Below are 27,470 nucleotides of genomic sequence, written 5' to 3'. Positions count from 1 at the left end.
GACGAGGGAATGGCTTAGAAAGCCAAAGTCAAACCTCCATAAATAGTGATGTGAATGACATTATTCACAGTCATTAATGCAGTAAGTCACAATATGCCACACCACACGAGTAATGTAGAATTACTCGTCAGATGTACTCTCGACATTACACGTTGCAGGATGGTATTTGTCTCACAGAAATGAACTCAAACGGCATCTACTACATCGAATGAACGCAGTTTTCCCTCGTTTACAGGGAATGTTCAGAGTTTCTATGGGAAAACGCATCTCATTGACATTTTGAAAATTAAATAATATGACCAATGATGAAAAAATAGATTATTAATTAAGTTTGAGCGGGAGTCAAACCGTAGCGTCATACACGTTCTTCTTACGAAACTCGGATGCTAATCACTTGACCACCATGAACTCTAACGTCCGGCACCTACGCGCAGATACATAAGCCACATAATATACGCGTAAAATTTCTCTTGTGATTTTCTCGGAATTTCCAGAGTAGTGCTCCTTACTACTTGCATATTATGTTGTTTTAGTGGCCTGCTAAAGGTGTACAAAGTTTGAAGTAAATCTGTTCTCCCAACGTCGTGGTCTCCCCTTGTTGGAAAGCGGGTGAACTAGCATAAATGCGGAAGTCATGCACAGCAAATGCACAAAGGAAGAACTTAATGTCCAGATAAACCGTTACAGGCTGTGTATTACTTAATTTATTGACTTGTTTGGCTTAATAGATGAGAGCATGTTCAGACATCTTTACCCTGCAGGCAACGCTTTAGTTCAAGTGCCATGCCCTGACAGGAGAGCTCTCACTGCACATTCCCACACCAACACGACACTGTGTGAGTGCGAGGAGGGGAAACAGTTGAAACGGCGAACGCACAGCATTTGAAGGGCAGTGCAGTCGCACTCCACATTTGGTTTACTACTTCGCATTTCTCAACAACATAGATCACAAACAAAACAAATTTTCAGTAATTAATTATTCTGGTGCACTAAAGACACTGGTACAAAGTGTCGGCATACGGACAGAAACAGATAATTTCAGATAGCTTCGTACTTAGGTTGCCATAGGCAGGCCCGTGTGGCCGAGCGGTTCTAGGCGCTTCAGTCTGGAACCGCGCAACCGCTACGGTCGCAGGTTCGAATCCTGCCTCGGGTATGGATGTGTGTGATGTCCTTAGGTTAGTTAGGTTTAAGTAGTTCTAAAGTTCTAGGGGACTGATGACCTAAGATGTTAAGTCCCATAGTGCTCAGGGCCATTTGAACCATTTACGTTGCCATATAATCGTGATTTATTTACTTTCATAATCGAAAACGGTTTTTCACGCACATATGTTGATCAAAATATTGTAGCACTTTTCCACTATAATTACAGAGACGTCAAAAATTTACCTGAGGAAAGCAATGTAGACGTTCTGAACTGTTTTAACTTAAAACGATTTGTCTTTGAAACGGGAATTACCTTGCAGCTCGATCAGTTACATCCGCACATGCACAGGAGCGCTTGCAACTGAATCGGCAAACGCTCTCGAAAAGGTGCTCAAAACGTGTACGAAACTATCTTTTTAATACTTTCAAGAGCGTAATGAGTTCCTCAAACCTCTTGTGTTCCTGAAAGCCAGACAACTTAGCGATCTGGACTGTGTTTGTCAGAATGTGTCCCTTCTTTTTAAATCCACCCCATCAAATCAGAAAGAAGTATTAGTGTGAGCACTGTGTAATCAAGTCCACTTAAAATGTACGGAAAAAAGTAATTACTATAGATAAAGATCAAATAAGGCAGAAGGGATAGATAACTTTCCATCAAAATTTCTAAAATAATTGGGGAAAGTGACAACAAAACAGACATTCATGTTGGTTTGTCGAATGTATGAGTCTGGCGACACACCATCTGACTTTCGGAAAAATATCATCCACACAATTCCGAAGACTGCAAGAGCTGACAATTGCGACAATTATTGCACAATGAGATTAACAGTTCATGCATCCAAGTCACTGACAAGAATAACATTCAGAAGAAAAGAAAAGAAAATTGAGGATGTGATAGATGACGATCAGTTTGGCTTTAGGAAAGGTAAATGCAATTCTGACGTTGCGGTTGATAATGGAAGCAAAACTAAAGAAAAATCGTTCATATGCTTTGTCAACCTGAAAAAAGCGTTCGACATTTATACAGGGTGTCCCATCTATCTTGACCACCCTAAATAACACTTTGTCCAGATGCAAATTACAAAATGTTTCAAGCAGATGTTCCTTAGCCGTCAGGGGCACATCAGTCAGTATGATTGCCTTCGTTGTAGCTTTGTTTTTTACAAAGATATGAACAGCGATATGACTTTTTTTGAATGGCACCCTGTATTTTTTATTCGGTACTTCATTTCCTCTCCTAAAGACCTATTCAAAAATGCGTCACAGTGTACCATTCACTGAAACACAACGTTATTAATTACGTAACACAACATTCATGTTGACGCTCCCAGCACTTAGTGCAGGTACTTGGGGTAATGAAACTCATCCACGTGCTGACGTTGAGAGAGGACAAATGTAAACATAAGTAGAATGCACACCTGTTATTCCGTGAACCACCGTCAGTTGAGTTGTGTGAGTAGAAAGTACACCAACGAAGAGAATGTAGAAAGGCTACTCACCTATGAGGAATGTAAGTTAGCAGAACAATAACTGGAATACATTGTCTTATGTACAGGGACATTTGTTACAGTACTTTAGTCCTTTTAAATACCACTGTATAGAGTAAGCATACATTAAAGGCTGTCCTTCCTACAAACTGCATCGACATAACGTTTCTTTCATTGTTGTTGTTGAAGGTAGGCGTAATGATATGGAGGCAGCGGAACTGTACAGAGAGCGATATCCTGACAAGTACCCACCTTTCCGACGGATGTTTTTTCATCTTGTTGCGACGGGAAACGGGAAGTTTCAACCCACGACTAGGCAATCGTCGTCTCACTCGCACAGACGAAGCTGCCGAAGTTACTGTTCTCGCTTCCGTTGGTATGAACCCACATTTGAGCAAAAGATAGCTTCAACACGAGATTGGCATTCCTAAAACCAGTGTACGTCGTATTCTTACACGTCACCGGTTCCATCCTTACCATGTACACCTACATCAAGAATTGCTTGGGAATGATTTCCAGAACCGTGTACAGTTCTGTAAGTGGGCACAGCAGCAAATCCTCGCCAACCCGAACTACTTCTCCAATGTTCTGTTTACCGATGAACGTTCCTTCTCAATCAAAGGACAGGTAAATACAAGGAACATGCATTATTGGTCCAGCGATAACACTCGATGGCTTATACAGGTAGACAATCACGTCAATGGAGAGTTAACGTCTGGTGTGGGATGCTTGGTACTACAATTATTGGCCCTTACTTAATCAGTGGTAGTCTAAACGGCACAGCGTATGCCAACTTCCTCAGACGAATTGTTCCTCCTCTTCTGGAAGAAGTGCGGCTAAGAACCAGAATGCTTATAAGGTATCAACGCGATGGTTGTCCAACACATAATGCCCTACGTGCACGTCGTTTTCTCAATCTAAGGTATCCTGCCAGATGGGAGATTGGTCGAGGAGGAAGAGTTACTTGGCCTGCTGGGTCTCCTGCCTTAAATCCTCTGGACGTTTTTCTTTCTGGATGTATTAAAGACGTCTATCGCGATATTCCAACAACTCCAGAGGACATGCAGGAACGTATCGTGCTAGCTTGTGATTCTCTTCAGCAGGCAGCACTGGAAGCAGTAAGTAATTCTTTCATTCAAAGAGTGCACCAGTGTATCGGTATCCAGTGTCACCACTTTGAGCACCTTTGAATGTTCTAGTCCTGGGCAATGCTACAGGAGAGTCAAAGTCCATTTTGTGTTATGTTTTTACTTGGTTTTCATTTGCTTTCTGACAACTCCAGCAAGTGGACGAATTTGTGATTCCTGGTTGAAAGTCAGTGTTGTGTCATGTGATTGATAACGTTATGTTTCAGTGAATGGTACACTGTGATACATTTTTGAATAGGTCTTTAGGAGAGGAAATGAATTACCGAATAAAAAATACAAGGTGCCATTTAAAAAGTCATACCACTGTTCATATATTTGTAAAAAAACAGAGCTGCAACGAAGGCAGTCATGCTGATGGATGTCCCCCTGACGGCTAAAGAACCTTTGCTTGAAACATTTTGTAATTTTCATTTGGACAAACAGTTATTTAGGGTGGTCAAGATAAATGGGACACCTTGTATAATGGTGCAAGATGTTAGAAGTCCGGAGAAAAATACACTCCTGGAAATGGAAAAAAGAACACATTGACACCGGTGTGTCAGACCCACCATACTTGCTCCGGACACTGCGAGAGGGCTGTACAAGCAATGATCACACGCACGGCACAGCGGACACACCAGGAACCGCGGTGTTGGCCGTCGAATGGCGCTAGCTGCGCAGCACTTGTGCACCGCCGCCGTCAGTGTCAGCCAGTTTGCCGTGGCATACGGAGCTCCATCGCAGTCTTTAACACTGGTAGCATGCCGCGACAGCGTGGACGTGAACCGTATGTGCAGTTGACGGACTTTGAGCGAGGGCGTATAGTGGGCATGCGGGAGGCCGGGTGGACGTACCGCCGAATTGCTCAACACGTGGGGCGTGAGGTCTCCACAGTACATCGATGTTGTCGCCAGTGGTCGGCGGAAGGTGCACGTGCCCGTCGACCTGGGACCGGACCGCAGCGACGCACGGATGCACGCCAAGACCGTAGGATCCTACGCAGTGCCGTAGGGGAGCGCACCGCCACTTCCCAGCAAATTAGGGACACTGTTGCTCCTTGGGTATCGGCGAGGACCATTCGCAACCGTCTCCATGAAGCTGGGCTACGGTCCCGCACACCGTTAGGCCGTCTTCCGCTCACGCCCCAACATCGTGCAGCCCGCCTCCAGTGGTGTCGCGACAGGCGTGAATGGAGGGACGAATGGAGACGTGTCGTCTTCAGCGATGAGAGTCGCTTCTGCCTTGGTGCCAATGATGGTCGTATGCGTGTTTGGCGCCGTGCAGTTGAGCGCCACAATCAGGACTGCATACGACCGAGGCACACAGGGCCAACACCCGGCATCATGGTGTGGGGAGCGATCTCCTACACTGGCCGTACACCACTGGTGATCGTCGAGGGGACACTGAATAGTGCACGGTACATCCAAACCGTCATCGAACCCATCGTTCTACCATTCCTAGACCGGCAAGGGAACTTGCTGTTCCAACAGGACAATGCACGTCCGCATGTATCCCGTGCCACCCAACGTGCTCTAGAAGGTGTAAGTCAACTACCCTGGCCAGCAAGATCTCCGGATCTGTCCCCCATTGAGCATGTTTGGGACTGGATGAAGCGTCGTCTCACGCGGTCTGCACGTCCAGCACGAACGCTGGTCCAACTGAGGCGCCAGGTGGAAATGGCATGGCAAGCCGTTCCACAGGACTACATCCAGCATCTCTACGATCGTCTCCATGGGAGAATAGCAGCCTGCATTGCTGCGAAAGGTGGATATACACTGTACTAGTGCCGACATTGTGCATGCTCTGTTGCCTGTGTCTATGTGCCTGTGGTTCTGTCAGTGTGATCATGTGATGTATCTGACCCCAGGAATGTGTCAATAAAGTTTCCCCTTCCTGGGACAATGAATTCACGGTGTTCTTATTTCAATTTCCAGGAGTGTAGGTGTAAGGTACAGGGAGAGACGGGTAATATACAATATATACAAGATTCAAGAGGGAATAATAATAGTGGACGACCAAGAACCGATGTTCTCGTATTAAAAAGCCGTAAGACAGGAATATAGTTTTTCGCCCCTACTGTCCAGTCTGTACATCGAAAAAGCAATGATGGAAATAAAGGAAAGGTTCATGAGTGGAATTAAAATTCAAGCGAAAGGATATCAATGATAAGATTCGCTGATAACATTTCTGAGTGAAAGTAAAGAAGAATTACATGATCTGATGAATGGAATGAACAGTCTAATAAGTACAGAATAATGACTGAGAGCAAATCGAAGAACGGCGAAAGTAATGAGAAGTAGTAAAAAAGAGAACAGTGAGACACTTAACATCAGGATTGATGGTCACAAAGCAGGTGAACTTAAGGAATTCTACTACCTAGGCAGCAAAATAATCTATTATGGATGGAGCAAGGAGGACATAAAAAACAGACTAGTGCTAGCAAGAAGAATATTCCTGGCCAAGAGAAGTCTACTGGTATCTAACATAGGACTTAATTTGATGAAGAAATTTCGGAGAATGTATGTCTGCAGCACAGCATTGTATGGTAGTGAAACAGAGACTGTGGGAAAACCGGAACAGAAGAGGATCTAAGTATTTGAGATGTGATGCTACAGACGAATGTTGAAAACTAAGTGGATTCATAAGGTAAGGAATGAGGAGGTTCTGCCAGAATCGGAGAGGAAGGGAATATGTGGAAAATACTGACAAGGAGAAGGAACAGGATGATAAGACCTATGTTAAGACATCAGAGAATGACTTCCACGATATTAGAGGGAGCTGTAGAGGACAAAAACTGTAGAGGAAGACAGAGATTGGAATACATCCAGCAAATAATTGAGGACGTAGGTTGCAGGTGCTACTCTGAGATGAAGAGGTTGGCACAGGAGAGGATTTCATGGTGGGTCGCATCAAACAAGTCAGAAGACTGATGACCAAAAAAAAATAGATAAAGAATGGCTTTGTTACAAGGTTTTTAATGGGAATGTGTAACATCAGAAAGGTCGAACCATTAAGAACCATTAAGATAAGGGATATGGGAGCATATACAGACAAATCGCATAGATAATTTATTGCAGTGCGATGATTGTTGGACGAGTGGCGACGTAGTGGACTCAGGGCAATAGTGTGTCAAGAAGAGTCCTTCCAGAAGGACCAGCGCTCGAGAAGGCCGTAGGATTGTTCGACTGGTTCTTGCGAATACACGACAATGGGTGAAATGGGGATAGAGGTTAGAGGCAGACTTTGGATCACGAACTGTCGAGAATATACTGCTGGAAGCAGGGTTCAGACCTCGAACTGCCTACCATAGACATCAGAGACTTGCATGGTGTCGAGCAGAGTCGACTGAAACACGGAATTCCGTGGTGTCTAGCAGCGAGTCTCGTTTCCATTTTTTTGGTGATCAGAACGACACCTACGTACCCTCAGACAACCTGGGGATCAGTTGGATATGATAACAGGACATTTGGTAATTGTTGAAGAGAGGCTGAGTGCTCGTCAGTTTACTGCAAGAATAGACTCTGTTGTTATCCTTCGTGACCATGATACCAAATGGTGTATTGCATCAGGAAATTCTGGACCCCACACTTCCATTCACGCCATAAATGCTTTAATGAATGTATGGATTCTTTCCTGGTCTGCCTGGTGTCCTGATTCTTCACCCAGATAACATATCTGGGATGCGATACGAAGAGGTATACTTTCACAAGAACCTCACGAACTGACACGTCATGTGTTTCAGATGCTGCAAGTTCATGCGGAGGCTGTTCACTTTCATCTCACTGTGTGTAAATATTGTATTCGAGCCCTTGGAGATCTAAGCTAATAATAATGATATGACGATGATTTTGATGTACATTAGTTCCTATTAGAATGTAAGCATAACTCTTTAGTACCTGTACTGTGATGAACAGCTCTACAATGTTTGACAGATATCGGACTGATGCTTCTTGGTGTAACATTTTTCATTTCCGTCAGCGTATAGACAAGCCTGATGAAATTCATATAGCTTCGCTAAACCGATTGGTACACAATTTTATTATCAGGATTTGCCAAACCATATTCCTCGTTAGGCTGATGGAATAAATATTCAGCCCACTCTGAAGCTTAATCATATCATCTGTCTACCACTGTCCAACATTATTGAAAGCCATCGTATTATTTCTGATGGTTAGTAAAGCATCGTTTTAATTTGATTAGTTATCAGAGGCAAACTTCCTTGCACAAATATATGCTTGCCTAGTTCTAACCCGAACTATGTGACCAAATTTCATTGTGTTCATGCGACTTACTGTAAGATCTCTCACCTAATATGAATGTAGTGTGTTGAGTGTATGTTATGGCGGCCAGTGCTAATATAGAACAGCGCACTGTAAATATCACACTTAAATTATGCTATTTCTCCTCAAATGCGAGCCATAAACCGCATTAAAAGCACGCCATTTCCCTTCGGATGCGCGCTAGTATCCAAATAAAATAGTGGAAATACGTTTTTTAGTGCTCTCTCTGTGACGATCAAAAACCAGTGTCTAGTGCTGAAACGGTCAGCTGCGCTGCGAAGGACGCAGCTGTGTTTTCGACTGCGCATACTCTGATGTGAAATTATCCCTTCCGGCACTATTGAGTTCTACGGTGTTCACAGGTCAATATTTTTCTTTCAAAATGGTTGTAAATAATCGCGCAAGCAGAGCATGAGCAATTTTTGAGGAGCAGTTGACGTAACGGTGCCATGGTTCACTTGTCAAGCGCACCTTCTGGCAGTTAATCAGCTCAGGTTCGATTCCAGCTGTTACCATCTCTATTCGGGTAATAGGCGGCCATCATTGTCGAAACAGTTCACTTAATCTCCAACGTCTTTTACAGCTAGTTGCGTATTAGTAATTGGTTCATGTATTGCTAAACGACAGTGCAACCAAAAAGACAGTCTAGGATTTTAAAATGTTACGGAACAAAGATGAAAATTCAAGGCATAGATCCAATAATCAGTGATGAGGTACTGAATCGAATCAGGGAGAGAGAAACTACACTACTGGCCATTAAGATTGCTACACCAAGAAGAAATGCAGATGATAAACGGGTATTCATTGGACAAATATCTTATACTAGAACTGACTTGTGATTACATTTTCGCGGAATTTGGGTGCATAGATCCTGAGAAATAAGTACCCAGAACAACCAACTCTGGCCGTAATAACGGCCTTGATACGCCTGGACATTGAGTCAAACATAGCTTGGATGGCGTGTACAGGTACAGCTGCCCATGCGGCTTCAACACGATACCACAGTTCATCAAGAGTAATGACTGGCGTATTGTGACGAGCCAGTTGCTCGGCCACCACTGACCAGACGTTTTCAGTTGGTGAGAGATCTGGAGAATGTGCTGGCCAGGGTAGCAAACGAACATTTTCTGTACCCACAAAGGCCCGTACAGGACCTGCAACATGCAGTCGTACATTATCCTGCTGAAATGTAGGGTTTCGCAGGGATCGAATGACGGGTAGAGCCACGGGTTGCAACACACGTGAAATGTAACGTCCACTCCTCAAAGTGCCGTCAGTGCGAACAAGAGGTGTCCGAGACGTGTAACCAATGGCACCCCATACCATCACGCCGAGTGATATGCCGGCATGGCGATGACGAATACACACTTCCAATGTGCGTTCACCGTGATGTCGCCAAAAATGGACCCTCATGGTGCTGTAAACACAACCTGGACTGATCCGAAAAATTGACGTATTGCCATTCGAGCACCCAGGTTCGTCGTTGAGTACACCATCGCTCCCGTCTCTGATGCAGCGTCAAGGGCAACCGCAGCCATGGTCTCCGAGCTGATAGTCCATGCTGCTGCAAACGGCGACGAACTGTTCGTGAAGATGGTTGTTGTCTTGCAAACGTCCCCATCTGTTGACTTAGGGATCGAGACGAGGCTGCACGATCCGTTACAGCCATGCGGATAAGATACCTATCATCTCCACTGCTAGTGATACGAGGCCGTTGGGATCCAGCACGGCGTTCCGTATTACCCTCCTGAACCTACCGATTCCATATTCTGCTAACAGTCATTGGATCTCGACCAACGCGAGCATCAATGTCGCGATACGATAAACCGCAATCGCGATAGGCTAAAATCCGACCTTTATCAAAGTCGGAAACGTAATGGTACGCATTTCTCCTCCTTACACGAGGCATCACAATAAGGTTTCACCAGGCAACGCCGGTCAACTGCTGTTTGTGTATGAGAAATCGGTTGGAAACTTTCCTCATGTCAGCACGTTGTAGGTGTCGCCACTGGCGCCAGCCTTGTGTGAATGCTCTGAAAAGCTAATCATTTGCATATCGCAGCATCTTCTTCCTGTCGGTTAAATTTCGCGTCTGTAGCACGTCATCTTCGTGGTGTATCAATTTTAACGGCCAGTAGTGTATATTCCACAGTTGATTAAAATGAGGGATATGTTGCTAACACACATCCTCAGGCATCAAGGAATAGATAATTCAGTAACTGAGCGAATATGACATCTATGTCACAGTGAGTATCGGATATACATAATATGGTGCATTATGTCAGAAAAGTTATAGTCTTGGCAGCATGGCACGTGGAGGTGGCAGCGTGGTACATTGTTGACGTGGCACGGGGTCACCTACCTAGGAACAACGTCTTCGCTTCCTCTTAGCCAAGCAAAGCTCCAATATATGTACAGGGTGAGTCACTAACTACTGCCAGCAAGAATAGCTCCGAAAGGACGATAGTAACTGAAAAGTTTGTGGGACAAATGTTGCATGGGGCAATGGGGGACATAATATGGCGTTGGTTTTTTGTTGCTAGGTGGGGTCGCATCGGAGATGTGAAAGTCAACTTCTTTTTTCTTTTTTTTTCTTTTTTTAGTGGGATGCTATAGATTGGTACTTATTTTCAGATAGCGACTATCGAGACAAATCCAATGATGTGTAACAGTAAGGTCTTTGAAGTCAATGAAGGTCAAAAAGGTGGCATGTACATCAATTTACTGAAGGTGTTCGAAGTGACGACCAGTGGTATCAACGCAGTACGGCAATCTTCTTATCATGGATTGTGTGGTATTAGTTATCACTTCAGCACTTATTGAGGCACATTCTCTGACAATTCTCTCTCGCATATCTTCAGGAGTAGATGGAACGTCTTCATAAACAATGTCTTTTACGAATCCCCACAAGAAAAAACCCAGAGGATTGAAGTCTGGAGAACGGGCCGGTCACGATACGTCACCTCCGCGTCCAATCCAACGATTTGGGAATTGTCTCGGCAACTCATTTCTAGCCATCAGCGAGAAATGTTTCGGACACCCATCGTGTTGATACCACATTCTGTTCCCTGTTCCTAAAGGTATTTATTCCAATAACAGACCTAATGTTTCTTGCAGGAATGTGATGTACTTCCTAACATTAAGATTTCCTTCGATGAAAGAGGGACCTATAATTCTTTCCTCCAGAATCCCACACCATACATTCAGCGAACACCATTTTTGGTGTGCAACTTGCCGCAGCCAACATGGATTTTCAGTTGCCCAATAATGCATGTTATACAAATTAACATTTCCATGCTTCGTGAATGTAGTCGCCAGTAAATAAAATCAAATTTGTCATTCCTCTGAATCTGAAGTTGAGCCCATCGGCAGAATTTAATGGTTCAAAATGGTTCAAATGGCTCTGAGCACTATGGGACTCAACTGCTGAGGTCATTAGTCCCTAGAACTTAGAACTAGTTAAACCTAACTAACGTAAGGACATCACAAACAACCATGCCCGAGGCAGGATTCGAACCTGCGACCGTAGCGGTCTTGCGGTTCCAGACTGCAGCGCCTTTAACCGCACGGCCACTTCGGCCGGCCAGAATTCAATGCCGCGCATGCAATCTGTACCAGTTAATTCTTCGTGGAGACTGATACGGTAAGGATGATACTTGTGGCGATGCAGAACAAGAACAATACTACTCTGGCTCATGCCAGATTCCATTGCGATTTGACGTGAACTAACGCAAGGATCTCGAACGACAGTGACAAGAGTACCAATTTCCGTTTCCTCGTTAGTAACTTTCCTATGCCGGATATGTTTCTGATGCGTTAAACATGCAGCTGTTCTCAATTTATCATACACATATTTAAATGTACGACGTGCAGGGTGAGTACGCTGAAGATATCTTTCAGCTTATAAGTCTCTAGCTCTCACTGAATTTTGTTGGCATTCTCCGTAAATGTGAAGTACATCGACTTGTTCTTCGAAGGACTACATCATTTACATTCGCTTGATTCGGCGATACTAGTCTTACCATTCCTATTACTGTTGTATTGCGATACTGTCGAATGGTATTTACATGCCAATGGCACTTTAAATGGATACGCCGTATTCGGCAAATATTTACTATTTGCACGATATAAGAGAGAGAAATGTCAGAACATGTGCTTCGATAAGTGCCGAAGTGATAAGGAATACTACTCAATCCATAATAAGATGATTTCAGCTCTGCTTTGATACCAATGGTCATCACACCATCTTTAAATGGACGTTTATGCCTTTGTGATTTTCGTTGACCTTCAAAGACCTTACTGTTACACACCATTGGATTCGTTTCGATCGCCGCTATCCGAAAATAAGTGGTACTTATAGCATCCCAATTTATTTATTTATTTACATTTTATGGTCTTCATTGGAACACTCTAGCCAACGTTATTTCAGTTTCCTCTCAACCCAGTACTTCTTCATTCTTTCGAATCTCATCCTTCTTTCTTCATCTGAAATCAACCTTCCTATAGTTTGTTTGTTAATTCTCGTTTGCAGTCTGGTTTGTTTGTCTGTGAGTTTCCTGATTTTGTCGCTCTTGTTTCTTTGACCTTCCAATGTATTCTGTAGCTCATCCATATCTTCCTTGATTTGTGTAATCCACTTAATGGTGCACTAACTATTCCACAATTTTTTCTGTTATTCTCCTGACGATCCTGTTCTCTGGTGTTCTGATTAGATGTCCAAAAAATGAAATGCGTTTCTTCCTGATCGTACTCGTTACCGGTTCTATTTCCTTGAAGAACGTTTCTTTTGTAGCTACTCTCCAGTGTCCATCCTTCTTGTACGATTTGTTGATGCCCGTTCTGATGATTCTTCTCTTTATTTTGAGTATTTTGTTTATTTGTGCAGTGTTAGTTGTTTTGAAGAAGGTTTCACTTCCGTATGTTATTTCTGGTTGAGTAACTGTTTTGTAGTGTTTTAATTTTTTTGCTATTGACAGGCTTTTTTTGTTGTAGGTGTTCTTGCTGATATACTGTGCTCTAATCAGTTTGTTTATTCTGTTATGCAATGTTGGCTTTTCATTGATCTTATGTGTTATGATTTCTCCCAGATGAAAACTTCCTGGCAGATTACTGTGTGCCGGACCGAGACTCGAACTCGGGACCTTTGCCTTTCGCGGGCAAGTGCTCTACCAGCTGAGCTACCCAAGCACGACTCACATCCCGTCCTCACAGCTTTACTTCTGCCAGTATCTCGTCTCCTACCTTCCAAACTTTACAGAAGCCCTCCTGCGAACCTTGCAGAACTAGCATTCCTGAAAGAAAGGATATTGCGGAGACATGGCTTTTCCACAGCCTGGGGGATGTTTCCAGGATGAGATTTTCACTCTGCAGTCTCGGTCCGGCACACAGTTTTAGTCTGCCAGGAAGTTTCATATCAGCGCATACTCCGCTGCAGAGTGAAAATCTCATTCTGATTTCTCCCAGATATTTAAATTTATACAAAATTTTCATTTCTTGGTTTGCTGTGGCAATTTTGCTTATGAGTGGTGGGTCAATTAACATGATGACTGTTTTTTCAAAGGCTATTCCAAGATGCTGATTTCTGTGCTATTTCCTGTAGTGAGATAGCAGGGGTCTTGTTTTAAATCTGTTTTTACGATGAATGGCTCAGAAAGTTCCACGCTGAACTTCATAGTGTTGTTTAAGGTGAGTTCTATCAGTTTGATTAATTTTGTATGGAGCCCGAAATTTCTTGAGATTTTTAGCTTTGAATGTCTAGGGATACAGTCATATGTTTTTTTAATGTCCACGAAGGTTATTACAAGAGGTTTATTTCGTTTCTTGTAATATGCTATGGCTAATTTTAAAATGATGATCTGTTTTGCACAGCTTCTCCACGGACTGAAGTCTCCTCGGTATTCAACTAATTCTTCCTCTTGTTGCTCTTGGATCCTTTTGTATAGGATTCTGGAGAAAATCTTTTTGTGGAGTGGGTGGATTGTGGATGTGGTCCAATGTTTGGGAAACTTTTCTGTTATTCAGATTTTTGTTAGGGCTATGTGTCAGGATTTTCTAACTGTATCACTATCATATTTCCACATTTCTGCAAAAACTTGGTCTTCTCCGCATGCCTCATATTTTTTCATCTCTCTGAGTGCCGTTTCCACCTCTTGGATTGTTGGAGGATTTATGAGGTCAGGTGGAGTCTTGATTGGTGTGTCTGTATTAATTGCTAAAAGTTCCTGGGGTTTTTAACAATTCAAAAGTTTACCAAATACTTTTGTCTTGATTTCAGCATTTTCCTTGTCATTATGTGCCATTTTTCCATCCTCCCTTTTCAGCATTAACGTGGGAGGGCAAATTTTTGTAATTGTCTTCCAAACATTTTGTAAAAGTCTCTGGAATTAGTTTTATGGTAATTTTATTCTATTGAGTCGATTAGATCTTTCTGTGATTACATCTTGGTTTGCCTAATAATTTGTGTGAACTTTTTCCTCATATTTTTGAGGTTGGTTGCATTTTCTTCTGTTTAGCGTGTTTGAAATTTCAACTATGCATGATGTCTTTCTTCATGAATTTTATCAAATTCTGAGTTCCACCAGACATGTTTTTACGTGGGTCCAATGGGACTAAATTTTCTGCTTGTTGCCTGAGAATTTGAACCAGTTCCTCTAAATTATCTGTCCCTTTTATGTTTTGTGTGACTTCTCTATATTTATCATTTCTAATTAATTGGTGAGGATCGAAGTTTCTCTTTCATTTATCGCATTTTGGTTTCTTTTTTAGTGGTGTGAACTTAATTTTGATTTTGACAGTGTAATGATTTGAACCTGTATCTACCCCTCTTAATACTTTAACATTGTAGATTTCTCTGTGGAAGATTTGTCCATAAATACATGATCCTGCTGCCATTCTCCTTTTCTCCAATCAGGATGTTTCCAAGTTTCAAGTTTGTTTGGCCTCCTATTGAAGCATGAGGACTTTGAGATCAGTTTGTGTTCCTTACAGAGTTCAACAAGTCTTTGGCCATTCTTATTTGTTTGTTTATGTGGAGTCCATTTCCCAATGATATCCCAGTATTTCTTTTCTCTTCCCAGTTGGGCATCCCCTAACAGGATCTTAACATTGTTAATATTTTCTTGGTTTATTGTTTTGTCTAGGAGATCCCAAAACTTTTCCACTTCTTTCCTAGTCTTTGTTAGAAAAATCTTTTCATTAGTAGGGGCATGGGCATTAATGATGGTATAAATTTTGTTGGATGCTTTTAAACTCAAAGTTGCAATTCTAGGGGAGATGGCTTGAAAATCGATAATCGAATCTATTATTTTCACATTGGCTGTAAACCCAGTTCCAAATTGATGACAAACTTTTATAACACTTATTGCAGGTTTCCATTGTAAATTCTGTAGCCTTGTGATTCTAATGGTTCTTCTTTAGTATTTCTCATTTCCTGGAGTCCTGCGACTACAATTTTCTGTTTATCTAATTCATCTGTCAAATTCTTTAGTTTTCCAGCTTTAAGTAGAGAATTAATATTATTAGTTGCAATGTAGTTGATCTGATCTTGCTTGATCCTGTTCTTGTGAACTGGCATAAGAATGGGTGATTGCCAATGCATCCCATTTAAAAAAACTAAGTTGACCTTGATATCTCTGACGCGACACCACCCAGCAACAAAACACCGTCATATTATGGCCCCCGTTGTCCCAAGCAACATTTGTCCCACAAACTTTTCAGCTACTTTAGGAGTTATTCTAGGTGGCAGTAGTTAGTGACTACTGCCTCCGACTAAAGCGCTTGAGCAGAAGCTCTCCTGCGTCGGTAAGAACTCTGATTTCTTAACGGGTGGCTCAGTCTGGTAGCGAGGAACACAGTGAATAGTCTATTTGTGGTGACTCTTGGCAGTTAACTATCATGGAAAATATTGAGGTACAGAGTCTAGTACTGGCGGCCAGAGTATAAAGTCGGGATGGTTATAGCTCCGCAAATAATTTGTGAAAATGTGTTAATTATTGCTTTATAAAAGTGTCTGGGAGTGGGGACCACAGTAGGTGATCGGACAGGCGGTGACTCTAACCATTTGTTTGCTAAAATGTGTTAATCATTGTATTAAAAAGAATAAGCCGTGAACCAGAACTAATTAAAGATTTAATCTGAGAATGATTTCAGAAAAGTAAAGGATATGTTGTGCAACACATCGAATTTAGTGTTGACAGTGCTGTGATCAGAAGTCACAGAAATTAATAAAAGACAGCCCTTGAAAAAGAACAATAGTGTACTCTATACTTCGGAGTAGTTAAGGATTTCCTCCGAATTTGATAATTACAGCGCCACTACCAAGTTTTATCAATTCAGCGAAGGGACGTCTTTAAGAGAAGCAAAATGAATGGTTTGCAGAGAATAATCGCGCGATGTGGTGTGGGTGTAAAAATCGAAGAGTGAGAGCAATAAGACTTGAATACATTAGCGAAGCTCAAAGGATTGCACATTCCAGTGGTTACGAAGAGCTGAAGAAATTTTCACAGGATAGCTGCATCAAATCCGTCTTCGAACTGAAGCTAAGATCAACAGCAACAATAATAATAGTAAAAGCATAGTTCCTGGACAATCCCAGCAATTCATATGAGCTAGAGATGTGGGCTACCTTGTGAGAAAAGTCATCCAAGTAAACTACGGCTGATGTCTCTCCTTATAAACGTCACCTACTATAGGACATCCCGCAACTTCGAAAAAAAGGTGGCTGCTGTTTCTCTTTCCCGTTAAATACACTCATGTGTCCATTCAATTCTTAAAGAAAATATATGATGTAGTCACTTACAGGGCAATCAAATAGCTAAATATTGAAACGGGCATCAGATTCCTTTGAGTATCTACAGACAATTTAATCATCAACAAGATCCGGTATCTGACTGCCACTGCTCGAAAAATGCCAACTCAATTTACAAGCATCACATTTTCCAGTAATATGCAGCCATATTGTTCCTGTAGGCCCGCCGCTGTGGCCGAGCGGTTCTAGGCACTTCAGTCCGGAACCGCGCTGCTGCTACGGTCGCAGGTTCAAATCCTGCCTCGGGCATGGATGTGTGATGTCCTTAGGTTAGTTAGCTTTAAGTAGTTCTAAGTCTAGGCGACTGATGACCTCAGATGTTAAGTCTCATAGTGCTTAGAGCCATTTGAACCATTGTTACTGTGTCTTTTCCAATGTCATCTACCACATTCTTATTTGTTGTACTCTAGCCGAGTACTTCCTTGGACCATCAACCACCCTCATTTGACTTTCGTTACAGCCACAATTTCACCTTTAACTGTAGTTTATTCCCTGACTCATTTATTTGTTTTCCTACCTCTCCACACATGCATCTCTCCTTTGTCTGCTGGTCAAAAATCAGTTTGTCACGTCACACCGTTGTGGTCATAAGATTCGTTACACACTAGTTTTTTGATCTTGGCTTACTCGTTGGACTTGTTGTTCAGCTGTGCCATCTCTGTTGCCTGTCTCTCTGTTGTCGTCGTCGTCGTCGTCGTCCTGTTACTCTAGGGCCTAGGTGATACGCTGTTTAATGGCTTGACCGAACGACCATTTCTGCCGTTTCTTGAGTTGTTCCCGGTTTTGTAAGATTCCAGTCTCTATTATTTTAAAAATACTACTTAGTTTACCAAAATCACTCGTTGCCATTTGCACTCACCTGTTTATTTCTTTTCTTTCTAATCAAACGTTGTCTGCCCCAAATACTAAAACACAAACTACGATAAACTGCACAGCATGATTTCATTAACTGTGCTCTATGGATCTAAAGGAGGCAATTTAGTCCTGTCTAAAATACTAATACAGTTCACATAAAAGCGATCAAGGCAATAAAAACTTCGTATGAGAAGCTTTCATTACATTTAATTCATTGGTCGCTCTCCCGCCGAAAATGCCGAGTATTTATAATCTATCTTCCGGTCATCCTCAGACTAAGCCAAGAGACCGACGACGCGATACCAATAGTGTCCTATATGTGGTCCATTGAGGTTGCATTGCGACAGTGAGTCCACACCACAGTTTCTGGTCGGCGGCAGATGCAGTTCCCCTTCCCAACCCCATCGGCAGTTAGAGAACGCTAATCGTTTTTCAATGTGTCTGCGGTGGCAGCAAAATTGTCGCGGCTCCTCTGCGATGCAATTACAGAAAGCACCGTATCCATGCCCTGCCCAAACTGATCGGAGTGTCGTGATTATTACACATTCTTTTAAGAGAATCTCTAAGGCTTCCTTGAACAGTTTCAACTCGGTGAGGTGGAAGTAATCTTCACGTTGCCATAACCCATAGTAAGGGAACACATGGACATTAGCCAACCTCACCACGCACCAAGTGGCACTATGGGACTTAACATCTGAGGTCATCAGTACCCTAGACTTAGAACTCCTTAAACCCAACTAAGCTAAAGACATCACACACATCCATGCCCGAGGCTGGATTCGAACCTGCGACCGTAGTACCACGCGCTGAACCGCGCACATGTGCTTTGGTTAGATTTTGTAAACAAAGAGAAAGGGTCCAAGTAATTAAAAGTCCATACATAATGGTACAAAATCTGCATACGTTCTTTACTACTGTCACGCTGGCGAGCTGTTTGCCATTAATTTTATTTTGCAATATGTAAAACTTCATTTGCAAAGTACTCCCTCAGAAAAAATCTGAGAGAAAGGAGACAGTAATAGCCAGATTCTTTACGTACGGGAAAATAGTAGTCCCGAACCTGATTTCTTATACCATCATTACGCTATGATTCACTTATTCTCACAAAATGAAGACTACCGTTAAAACCAGCTGGAAGTTTTTTTCTGCGAGGAGATGAAGAGATACGTAAAACGACGCTGCTCGTGCCTGTTGGCATCAAGGCACGATGATGAATCTCTGTGGACCAAAGAAATTGCATTGTGTATCCCGGTAGGTGAAACTTGCTGTTACCAGCTGTTAGCGCAGTATACTTTTTGAGGTTGGGAACTTGCTGAAGAGTGACGACTCCGTGGTAATAAATCTCCAGAGCACAGGCGCCTGAGCCCACTTACACCGACTTCAACGTTGCAGTAACATGTTCCACTACGAAGACGCCGGTGGAGATGGCAGCTCTTGGCGTGTTTTATCTTGGGCCACGATACAGTTTTTTACTATCCATTACCGTGGACAAAGGCTCGTAATGTCGCCCTTGATTAAACGCCACTTTTTTGCCACGGTGAGGGCAACTACGTCGTGCATGAGTTGTGACACAGCGTGGCAGAAGCTGCAAACCTACATCCGTATCACCATGCGGTAAGAAGTGACACCTAGCCCCCCAACACCCCCCTCCGCCCAAAGCCTGGTTGCTTCCATGGTTCCTTCGTGCGATTACTCTCTCTCTCTCTCTCTCTCTCTCTCTCTCTCTCTCTCTCTCTCTGATCTATCGCGAAATTATTCACTGTCAGTATCACCACTATAGAAGTGGAATGTAGTCACAAGTGCTACCACTAGAGATACTGCCCAACACATCTGTGTAAAACTTCATCGGATTTTCTCTCTGGATTCCATAGTGCGCCCGACTGAACTGTAGTTCTCCAGTGGCCCTCATAGTACCCAGTTTTAGCAGCGCATCAACAACGCCTGTTCCTTTTAAGTAATTATCGTTGTATTTCCTGTGCTGACTTCTTGTTGTCTCCGTTAGTGTCTCTCTGTACGTTTTTGAAAGCTGCTCTCGACACTGTGACTTAATTTTATTTATATTTACTTAAATTCAGAATATCAAACGATTTTCAGTGTTGTAAACTCTGTCTACCCTCCTCAGTCAGCTAACTAGCTGTCTTGAAACTTCCTACAAGCTAGTATGAAACCGACAGCTTTCTTTGGTCGACACTGAGAATAAGATTAAATTAAATTTTGTAATACCCCTGCGCAGTGGAAAATACGACGAACAGAATTTGTAGAGCAGCGTTACAAAGCCCGTGTCTGTGCAATGTTACGCCACTGCTGACTCCCGTGTCGTAGCAAGCTATATACCGTTGCTTTTCAGTGCATCTCTAACGAACAGCAAGTGTTGTTTGAAAATAAGCCCTTAAAAAGATGAAATTTTGATCAACATATCAGCATATGTATTCTTATTGATGTTCCTACTATTCCTGCTCATGTTCCAAATATCAAGTATGAAGTCACAACTGTAGAAATACTGGAGTACCTGTTAGGCAGCCTTCGGTTAAGGTGCAGATTTTATGTAACACTTTCCACTTCTCCATTGTATGTATACAGAGTTTTTTTTTAAGTGTCACATATTTCTACAGGCGATAGAATTGGTCAAAACTGAAAGTTGAGTTCCTACTGCGCCATTAGAACGAAACGCAACGGTCGTTAGCCGAAAGACTGTGTATTGTTGGTCAAGTTGTTTTATCTTAAGTGCAGCAATTACAGCGCTGCATTGCGGGAAAATCACGGACAGAGAAAGCTGAAAAGAGGCCCCAATGTCAGTAAACAAGCTAAAGTATGTGATCATGAAATTTGAAGAAACAGGTGAATAAGTAGATGGTGCAGCAGGGAGAGAGATACGGCCCATTTTCCTGGCAATTGTTTAAGAATTTGCTGTAGCTATAGCCGACTGAATAGTACATATCTGTATAGTACATACCTCAAACTCTGCAGCCAGTGTTCGAGTTGTGTCACGGAAATTCTCCTTTTCCTGGTCAACAGTTCAAAATATTTTGCCGCATATTTCAGACTGGTATCCCTACAAGATTCAGAACGTGCCCCAAATGAAGCCCCAAGATGGGCTACAACGCCGTGACTTTCTGCTTAGTTTTTCTACACACATGGAAATGGATGACATGTGGCCAGGGAACCTGGAATTTTCTCTGGGCGGACGAGGCGCATTTTGCTTTGGAAGCTGACGTGAATGCACAGAACTGTCTCACATGGGGTTCTACTCCGCCACATGTCGTACAGGTACATTCATTGCTCTCAGCATAGTTATTGCGTAGTGTGGTTTCTCAAGCTCCTTCATTCTCGGCTCTTTTTTTTTTGGAGAAGATTTACAGTGACACTTGCACGTTGTAAGGACCTCCTTGTGCAATAGGTGATTTCAGCTTTGCAAGAACACAACTGAATCCACACACTATTTTGATGCAAGATGGGGCTGTTCAAAATGGTTCAAATGGCTCTGAACACAATGCGACTTAACTACTGAGGTCATCAGTCGCCTAGAACTTAGAACTAATTAAACCTAACTAAGCTAAGGACATCACACACATCCATGCCTGAGGCAGGATTCGAACCTGCGACCGTAGCGGTCGCTCGGTTCCAGACTGTAGCCCTTAGAACCGCACGGCCACTCCGGCCGGCTGATGGGGCTGTACCATATGGCGATCGCCAGGTGAACGATTTGTTTTGAGTAATCTTCGGTAACGACTGCGTCACCTCTAGAGACAACTGCAAGGTGTGTGGATTCCCAGATACCCCGATCTCAATCCATGAGATTTATAGTTGTGGGGAAATCTAAAAGATGGGACGTACCAGCGCTGTATCCGGTCTCGTCCTGATCTGCAGGATAGCGTACGAAGACATGTTGTTGTTGTTGTGGTCTTCAGTCCTGAGACTGGTTTGATGCAGCTCTCCGTGCTACTCTATCCTGTGCAAGCTTTTTCATCTCCCAGTACCTACTGCAACCCACATCCTTCTGAATCTGCTTAGTGTATTCATCTCTTGGTCTCCCTCTACGATTTTTACCCTCCACGCTGCCCTCCAATACTAAATTGGTGATCCCTTGATGCCTCAGAACATGTCCTACCAACCGATCCCTTCTTCTGGTCAAGTTGTGCCACAAACTTCTCTTCTCCCCAATCCTATTCAATACTTCCTCATTAGTTATGTGATCTACCCATCTAATCTTCAGCATTCTTCTGTAGCACCACATTTCGAAAGCTTCTATTCTCTTCTTGTCCAAACTATTTATCGTCCATGTTTCACTTCCATACATGGCTACACTCCATACGAATACTTTCAGAAATGACTTCCTGACACTTAAATCAATACTGGATGTTAACAAATTTCTCTTCTTCAGAAACGCTTTCCTTGCCATTGCCAGCCTACATTTTATATCCTCTCTACTTCGACCATCATCAGTTATTTTGCTCCCCAAATAGCAAAACTCTTTTACTACTTTAACTGCCTCATTTCCTAATCTAATTCCCTCAGCATCACCCGACTTAATTAGACTACATTCCATTATCCTTGTTTTGCTTTTGTTGATGTTCATCTTATATCCTCCTTTCAAGACACTGTCCATTCCATTCAACTGCTCTTGCAAGTCCTTTGCTGTCTCTGACAGAATTACAATGTCATCGGCGAACCTCAAAGTTTTTATTTCTTCTCCATGAATTTTAATACCTACTCCGAATTTTTCTTTTGTTTTCTTTCCTGCTTGCTCAATATACAGATTGAACAACATCGGGGAGAGGCTACAACCCTGTCTTACTCCCTTCCCAACCACTGCTTCCCTTTCATGTCCCTCGACTCTTATAACTGCCATCTGGTTTCTGTACAAATTGTAAATAGCCTTTTGCTCCCTGTATTTTACCCCTGCTACGAAGACATATCACTCTGATTATACCAGGTATGCTGCGAGCAGCTGTTCTTTCTTATGGATGCGGCAAGTTGATGAGTCGTGAGATCATACTGAACACGTGCTGTAACTTGTGACTAATACCAAGTAAACGTGCCAGAACCATCGGTATCATTTGTTTAATCGTCCCTTCGCTTTTACTGCACCCACACCACATTTTGACTGCTTACAGCGCCATATTTTCACCTGGTGAGAAAAAGTGGAACTGTTATTTTTCAGTATATTCTGCGAGCCCGGCGATTAATGAACATACCTACACTGCTTCAGTGTCCTGCGATGTATGCAGCTCGCACTGTAGCGCTCGTAACACTATCAGTGTAATTCTATCCGCTTAGTATATTCCCGGAAACCAAAACCTACTGATACGAGCCTTGAAGACCCGCAATTCACAGCCTGCATTTTATTTACAGATGAGGCAAGATTTACAAGAGAGGGCATAGTAAATAACCACAATAGGCATGGATGCAAACCCTCGAGCAATCATGGAGATGAGGCATCAGAGTCGGTTTGGTATCAGTGAACGGGGAGGAACAACCGGTGACAGACACATACGGCAATTCACTTTACCAAACAAACTGACGGTGCTGTGTATAAGCTATATCTGTGCGGTGACTTACCAGCGATATTGGGGAACGTTACTGTTGCAGAAAAACAACAACTGTGCTTTATGCACGGTAGGGCACCACATAATTTTCTTCGAATCACGCGACAGTACCTGACCACAACATTTCACAGGCGATAGATTGATCGAGGTGGTCCGGTAGCATAGTCTCCCCATCTACTGGACCAGAATCCGTTGTATTCTCGCTACTGGGACATACAATGACGCTGGTGTAGGCCCAACCCACCGACAATGTGCAGACGTTACAGAAACGTGTGACCAATGCATTTAGCGCAATCTGGATGGGGCCAGGTTTATTTGAGAGAATGCACAATTCACTTCTAATGTCAGGATGCATGGTAACTATATGCAGCACTGTCTAAACTTTGGACACTATGGACTCTAAAGTGTCTACATCTTGCAGGGATAGACTGGCTCATATCCAAAGAGGTATTGATTTCCAGACATACAATTGCAGGAAATTTTTTTTCCAGTTTTGACAATCTTGCCTCCTGTAGGTATATGTGACATTTTCTGCACAGTATAGGTTCATAACCCCGTGGTGCACATTTTCACTGAAGTGCACAGCTGTTCATGGTCGCTTCTTTGGCGTTTCCAATCAGCCCTAAGGGTGCAAACTCACGCAAGGCACAGCACCTCACGTATTGTATATGGCTAATCTTGTAAAATAATGGGTATCATTGTAGAGGACTGCGTGCATTTGCAGCCTCAGGAATGATTGAAAACGCCAAAGAAGCGACCATTAACAGCCGTCCACTGTATTGGACATATGCACCACAGAGATAAAGTTGTGCCCAGTGAACTCCCAAGTGCTTTCCCAAACCCAAGCTGATTTTGCAATTCGTCGAGGATGCTCAATATTCGTTTCGATATGGCAAACATAAGATGACTAGACAAACGGCGTACCGTACCAGAAGTTTTGCCAGCACAGTGGCCGTCGGGACGGCGTAAATCACAGGTCAGCACAAACAACAAGCCGACGAGGGCGCTCGTCGGATGAAGTCAGCTGCTGTGGCAATCGTCCTTGAACACACACACACACACACACACACACACACACACACACACACACAGAGTGAGTGAGAGAGAGAGAGAGAGAGAGAGAGAGAGGAGATAGGTTTTTCCTCGCTCACGGACGTCACTGTCTACTGTAGACAAAACGCGACTGTGACAGCTGGCACTTCAGCCTCTGCCGCTTTCTTTTTTTTCCAGAACTGTGCGTGTCTGTGGGCTTCTTCGTGGAGTACCTACTGGGCACGGTCACCGACTGGAGAAACGCTGCTCTGATCAGTGCCCTGCTGCCCATCATCTCCGTCATACTCATCACTCAGGTAAAACTCCCTCTTCTCATCCACATGAAATGTCCCCATTGGAAAATTATTAATGACTGTGCTGATAAAACCTCTTACGTTATTTGATTTTCAAACAGCTGAGCAAAACTGAACGTACGCAGACATTTCTCTCTTTACTTATTCTGATCAACACTAAACTGACACACAATATTTTTAGCGCAACGCAATCTGACTTTCAATAATCCCCACAAAAGAATGGCTCTGACTAACAATAACCTATACCTTTCATGATTCACTTACGTCACATAAATCTTCGTTACTCGAATTACTGCAATACAGCGAGCGCCGATACTGCCAGCTAAATAAAAGATTCAAACTACTGAAGGCACTAACTACTGATAGGCATACTTAGCAAATGAAAGACTTTGATAGAGAACAAACAATGTATTTACCTTAATAGTGTTCGAAAGTCATAATATATATAGCAGTTCATGGCATCCAGTCTTACAAATTTACTGTCTCTGATGGACACACGTCCAGATCATCCGCTCTCAAAACTCTGCCATCTCTCTTCCCACATCCACCGCTGCTGACGGCTCACCTCCAGCTGCGCAACACTACGCGCTGTTCACATCCAACTGCCCAAAACTACAATAGCAAAAATTCCAACAATGCAAACCAGCCACAGACTGCACACAGCACAGTCAGTGATTTTCATACAGAGCGCTACGTGGTGTTACCAGCATAAAAACCTAAACAGCCTACTTACACACCCCACATCTCTTTACACCATTTCTTTCTATGTTCGGATCAAAACGGACAAAATACGGAACGATGAACTTTTTCTGTGATCTGAAGTCATAAGTAGAAGGATAAAGGCGTATTTTACAGTTCCATGAAAAGTTTTTTCACATACTGCTGCCATTGACAAAATTTGTTGACTTACCCAAATGATTTAATAAAGCAAAATATTTCGAAGTAGAAACTTCATCTTCAGGTTCCAGTACAAAAAACATTTAACAAAAGGTCACTTAGATACCGTTTACAATCTTGGCATGTGTTGTGGTCATGCTGCGTAGAAAGAAGATAATACCCTAATTGCGAGAGAATATTCACTTAGTTGGTTGATCTGCTGTTCACGTAAAAATACCTAAATAATCACTCACTTTGTTGATTGTAACGGCTGTCTTCTTCTGGAGTGTTCAGTTACCTCCATCATTCTGGCTCCTTGGATCTTCTTAAAGATTCTTGCAAATCAACAATATTGTGTAGTAGAAACAAAATGCCGGTCAAAACAAAGTTTTCTTCGATTTACCCTTCGATATGTCGACGCTGGTGTTATCGATCACCTGCAATGTCTTCAGCACATCTTATTGCCGCAACGCTGATGTTCGTTGACGAAATATGTTACAATTTGGTGTTAGAAATGACAGTATAAAAATTATTTTAAATAATAACGAATATACAGCTACTGGAACAAAGATTTTCTTATGTTTTCTTAATAGTAAAATATTTTCTATTTTAATAGTACTGAATTTAAAGTCGTTGGAGAAATATCAGTTCTTGATATCCGTAATTTCGTTTAGTTTCGGCTATAACGAGTAAGGCCTTTTCACATTAAGAAAGTGAGTGATCACTTTAAAAAAATTACGTGAACAGCAGACCAGCGATCTAACTTCTCTTTGTGCGCACGATGACCACAGCACATACCAAGACTCTGAAGAACGACTGTAGTATTTATGTGTACTTTCGTTAAATGTTTCTGTATTGCAACTGCAGCATGAATTTTTTACCTCGAACATACTGCTTCATTAAATAATTTAAGTAACTCAAAAAATATTGTGGCTGCTAGCCGTCTCTGAAAAACCTTGCAAATAGTCGCTATCGATTAACGGTCAATATGGCTTTAAATTATTTCACAATTGCTGCTACACACTTCTAGAGGCTGTAGACGGGTTGCAGCTCTCTTTTAGACCGTATCGTGCTAAACAGCTGTTTAATATCGTGTTAGAAAGCCTAGTTATGTGGTGATAAATTATTACTTTACCCGACCCTCTCGTGTAACTCGACATACGACTCGCTAGATGGTGAGCCGGGGTCGTGAGCCAAACCTAGTTATGATCCGCTCAAGTCATTGACAACTGGTGAGATTTTCGGGTAGTTTTCCACGATCGTTTACGCTAATGCTGGGCTGGTCCCCAATCACTGCTTCAGACAATACGATACGCAAACAGGTAAAATCCGGAATGAGATTTTCACTCTGCAGCGGAGTGTGCGCTGATATGAAATTTCCTGACAGATTAAAACTGTGTGCCGGACAGAGACTCGAACTCGGGACCTTTGCCTTTCGCGGGCAAGTGCTCTATCAGCTGAGCTACCCAAGCATGACTCACGACCCGTCCTTGCAGCTTCAATTCTGCCAGTACCTCGTCTCCTACCTTCCAAACTTCACAGAAAGTCTTCTGCGAACCTTGCAGAACTAGCACTCCTGGAAGAAAGGATATTGCGGAGACATGGCTTAGCCACAGTCTAGGGTATGTTTCCAGAATGAGATTTTCACACTGCAGCGGAGTGTGCGCTGATATGAAACTTCCTGACAGATTAAAACTATGTGCCGGACCGAGGCTCAAACTCGGGACCTCCCTCCCCTAGGCTGTGGCTAAGCCATGTCTCCGCAATATCCTTCCATCCAGGAGTACTAGTTCTGCTAGGTTCTCAGAAGAGCTTCTGTGAAGTTTGGAGGGTAGGAGACGAGGTACTGGCAGAAGTGAAGCTTCGAGGACGAGTCGTGAGTCACGCTTGGATAGCTCAGCTGGTAGAGCAATTGCCCGCGAAAGGCAAAGGTCCCGAGTTCGAGTCTCGGTCCGCGACACAGATTTAATCTGTCAGGAAGTTTCAGGTAAAATCCGGTTA

General features: G+C 42.9%; 1 protein-coding gene across 1 annotated transcript in view; it reads left to right on the top strand.

Annotated features, from left to right (window-relative positions):
• The window catches only part of LOC126455965 (facilitated trehalose transporter Tret1-like), a 170,351-nt gene that overhangs the window by 65,274 nt on the left and 77,607 nt on the right, over positions 1 to 27,470 (top strand). The window contains exon 7 of the mRNA XM_050091722.1: positions 24,478 to 24,596. Coding sequence (XP_049947679.1) covers positions 24,478 to 24,596 — 119 coding nt within the window. The remainder of the gene's footprint in view (positions 1 to 24,477; positions 24,597 to 27,470) is intronic.

This window comes from Schistocerca serialis, chromosome 2, assembly GCF_023864345.2.
Source record: "Schistocerca serialis cubense isolate TAMUIC-IGC-003099 chromosome 2, iqSchSeri2.2, whole genome shotgun sequence".
In the NCBI taxonomy this organism is placed as follows: domain Eukaryota; kingdom Metazoa; phylum Arthropoda; class Insecta; order Orthoptera; family Acrididae; genus Schistocerca; species Schistocerca serialis.
Note: the sequence above shows the minus strand (reverse complement) of the source record. Positions and strands in the feature narration are given on the sequence as shown.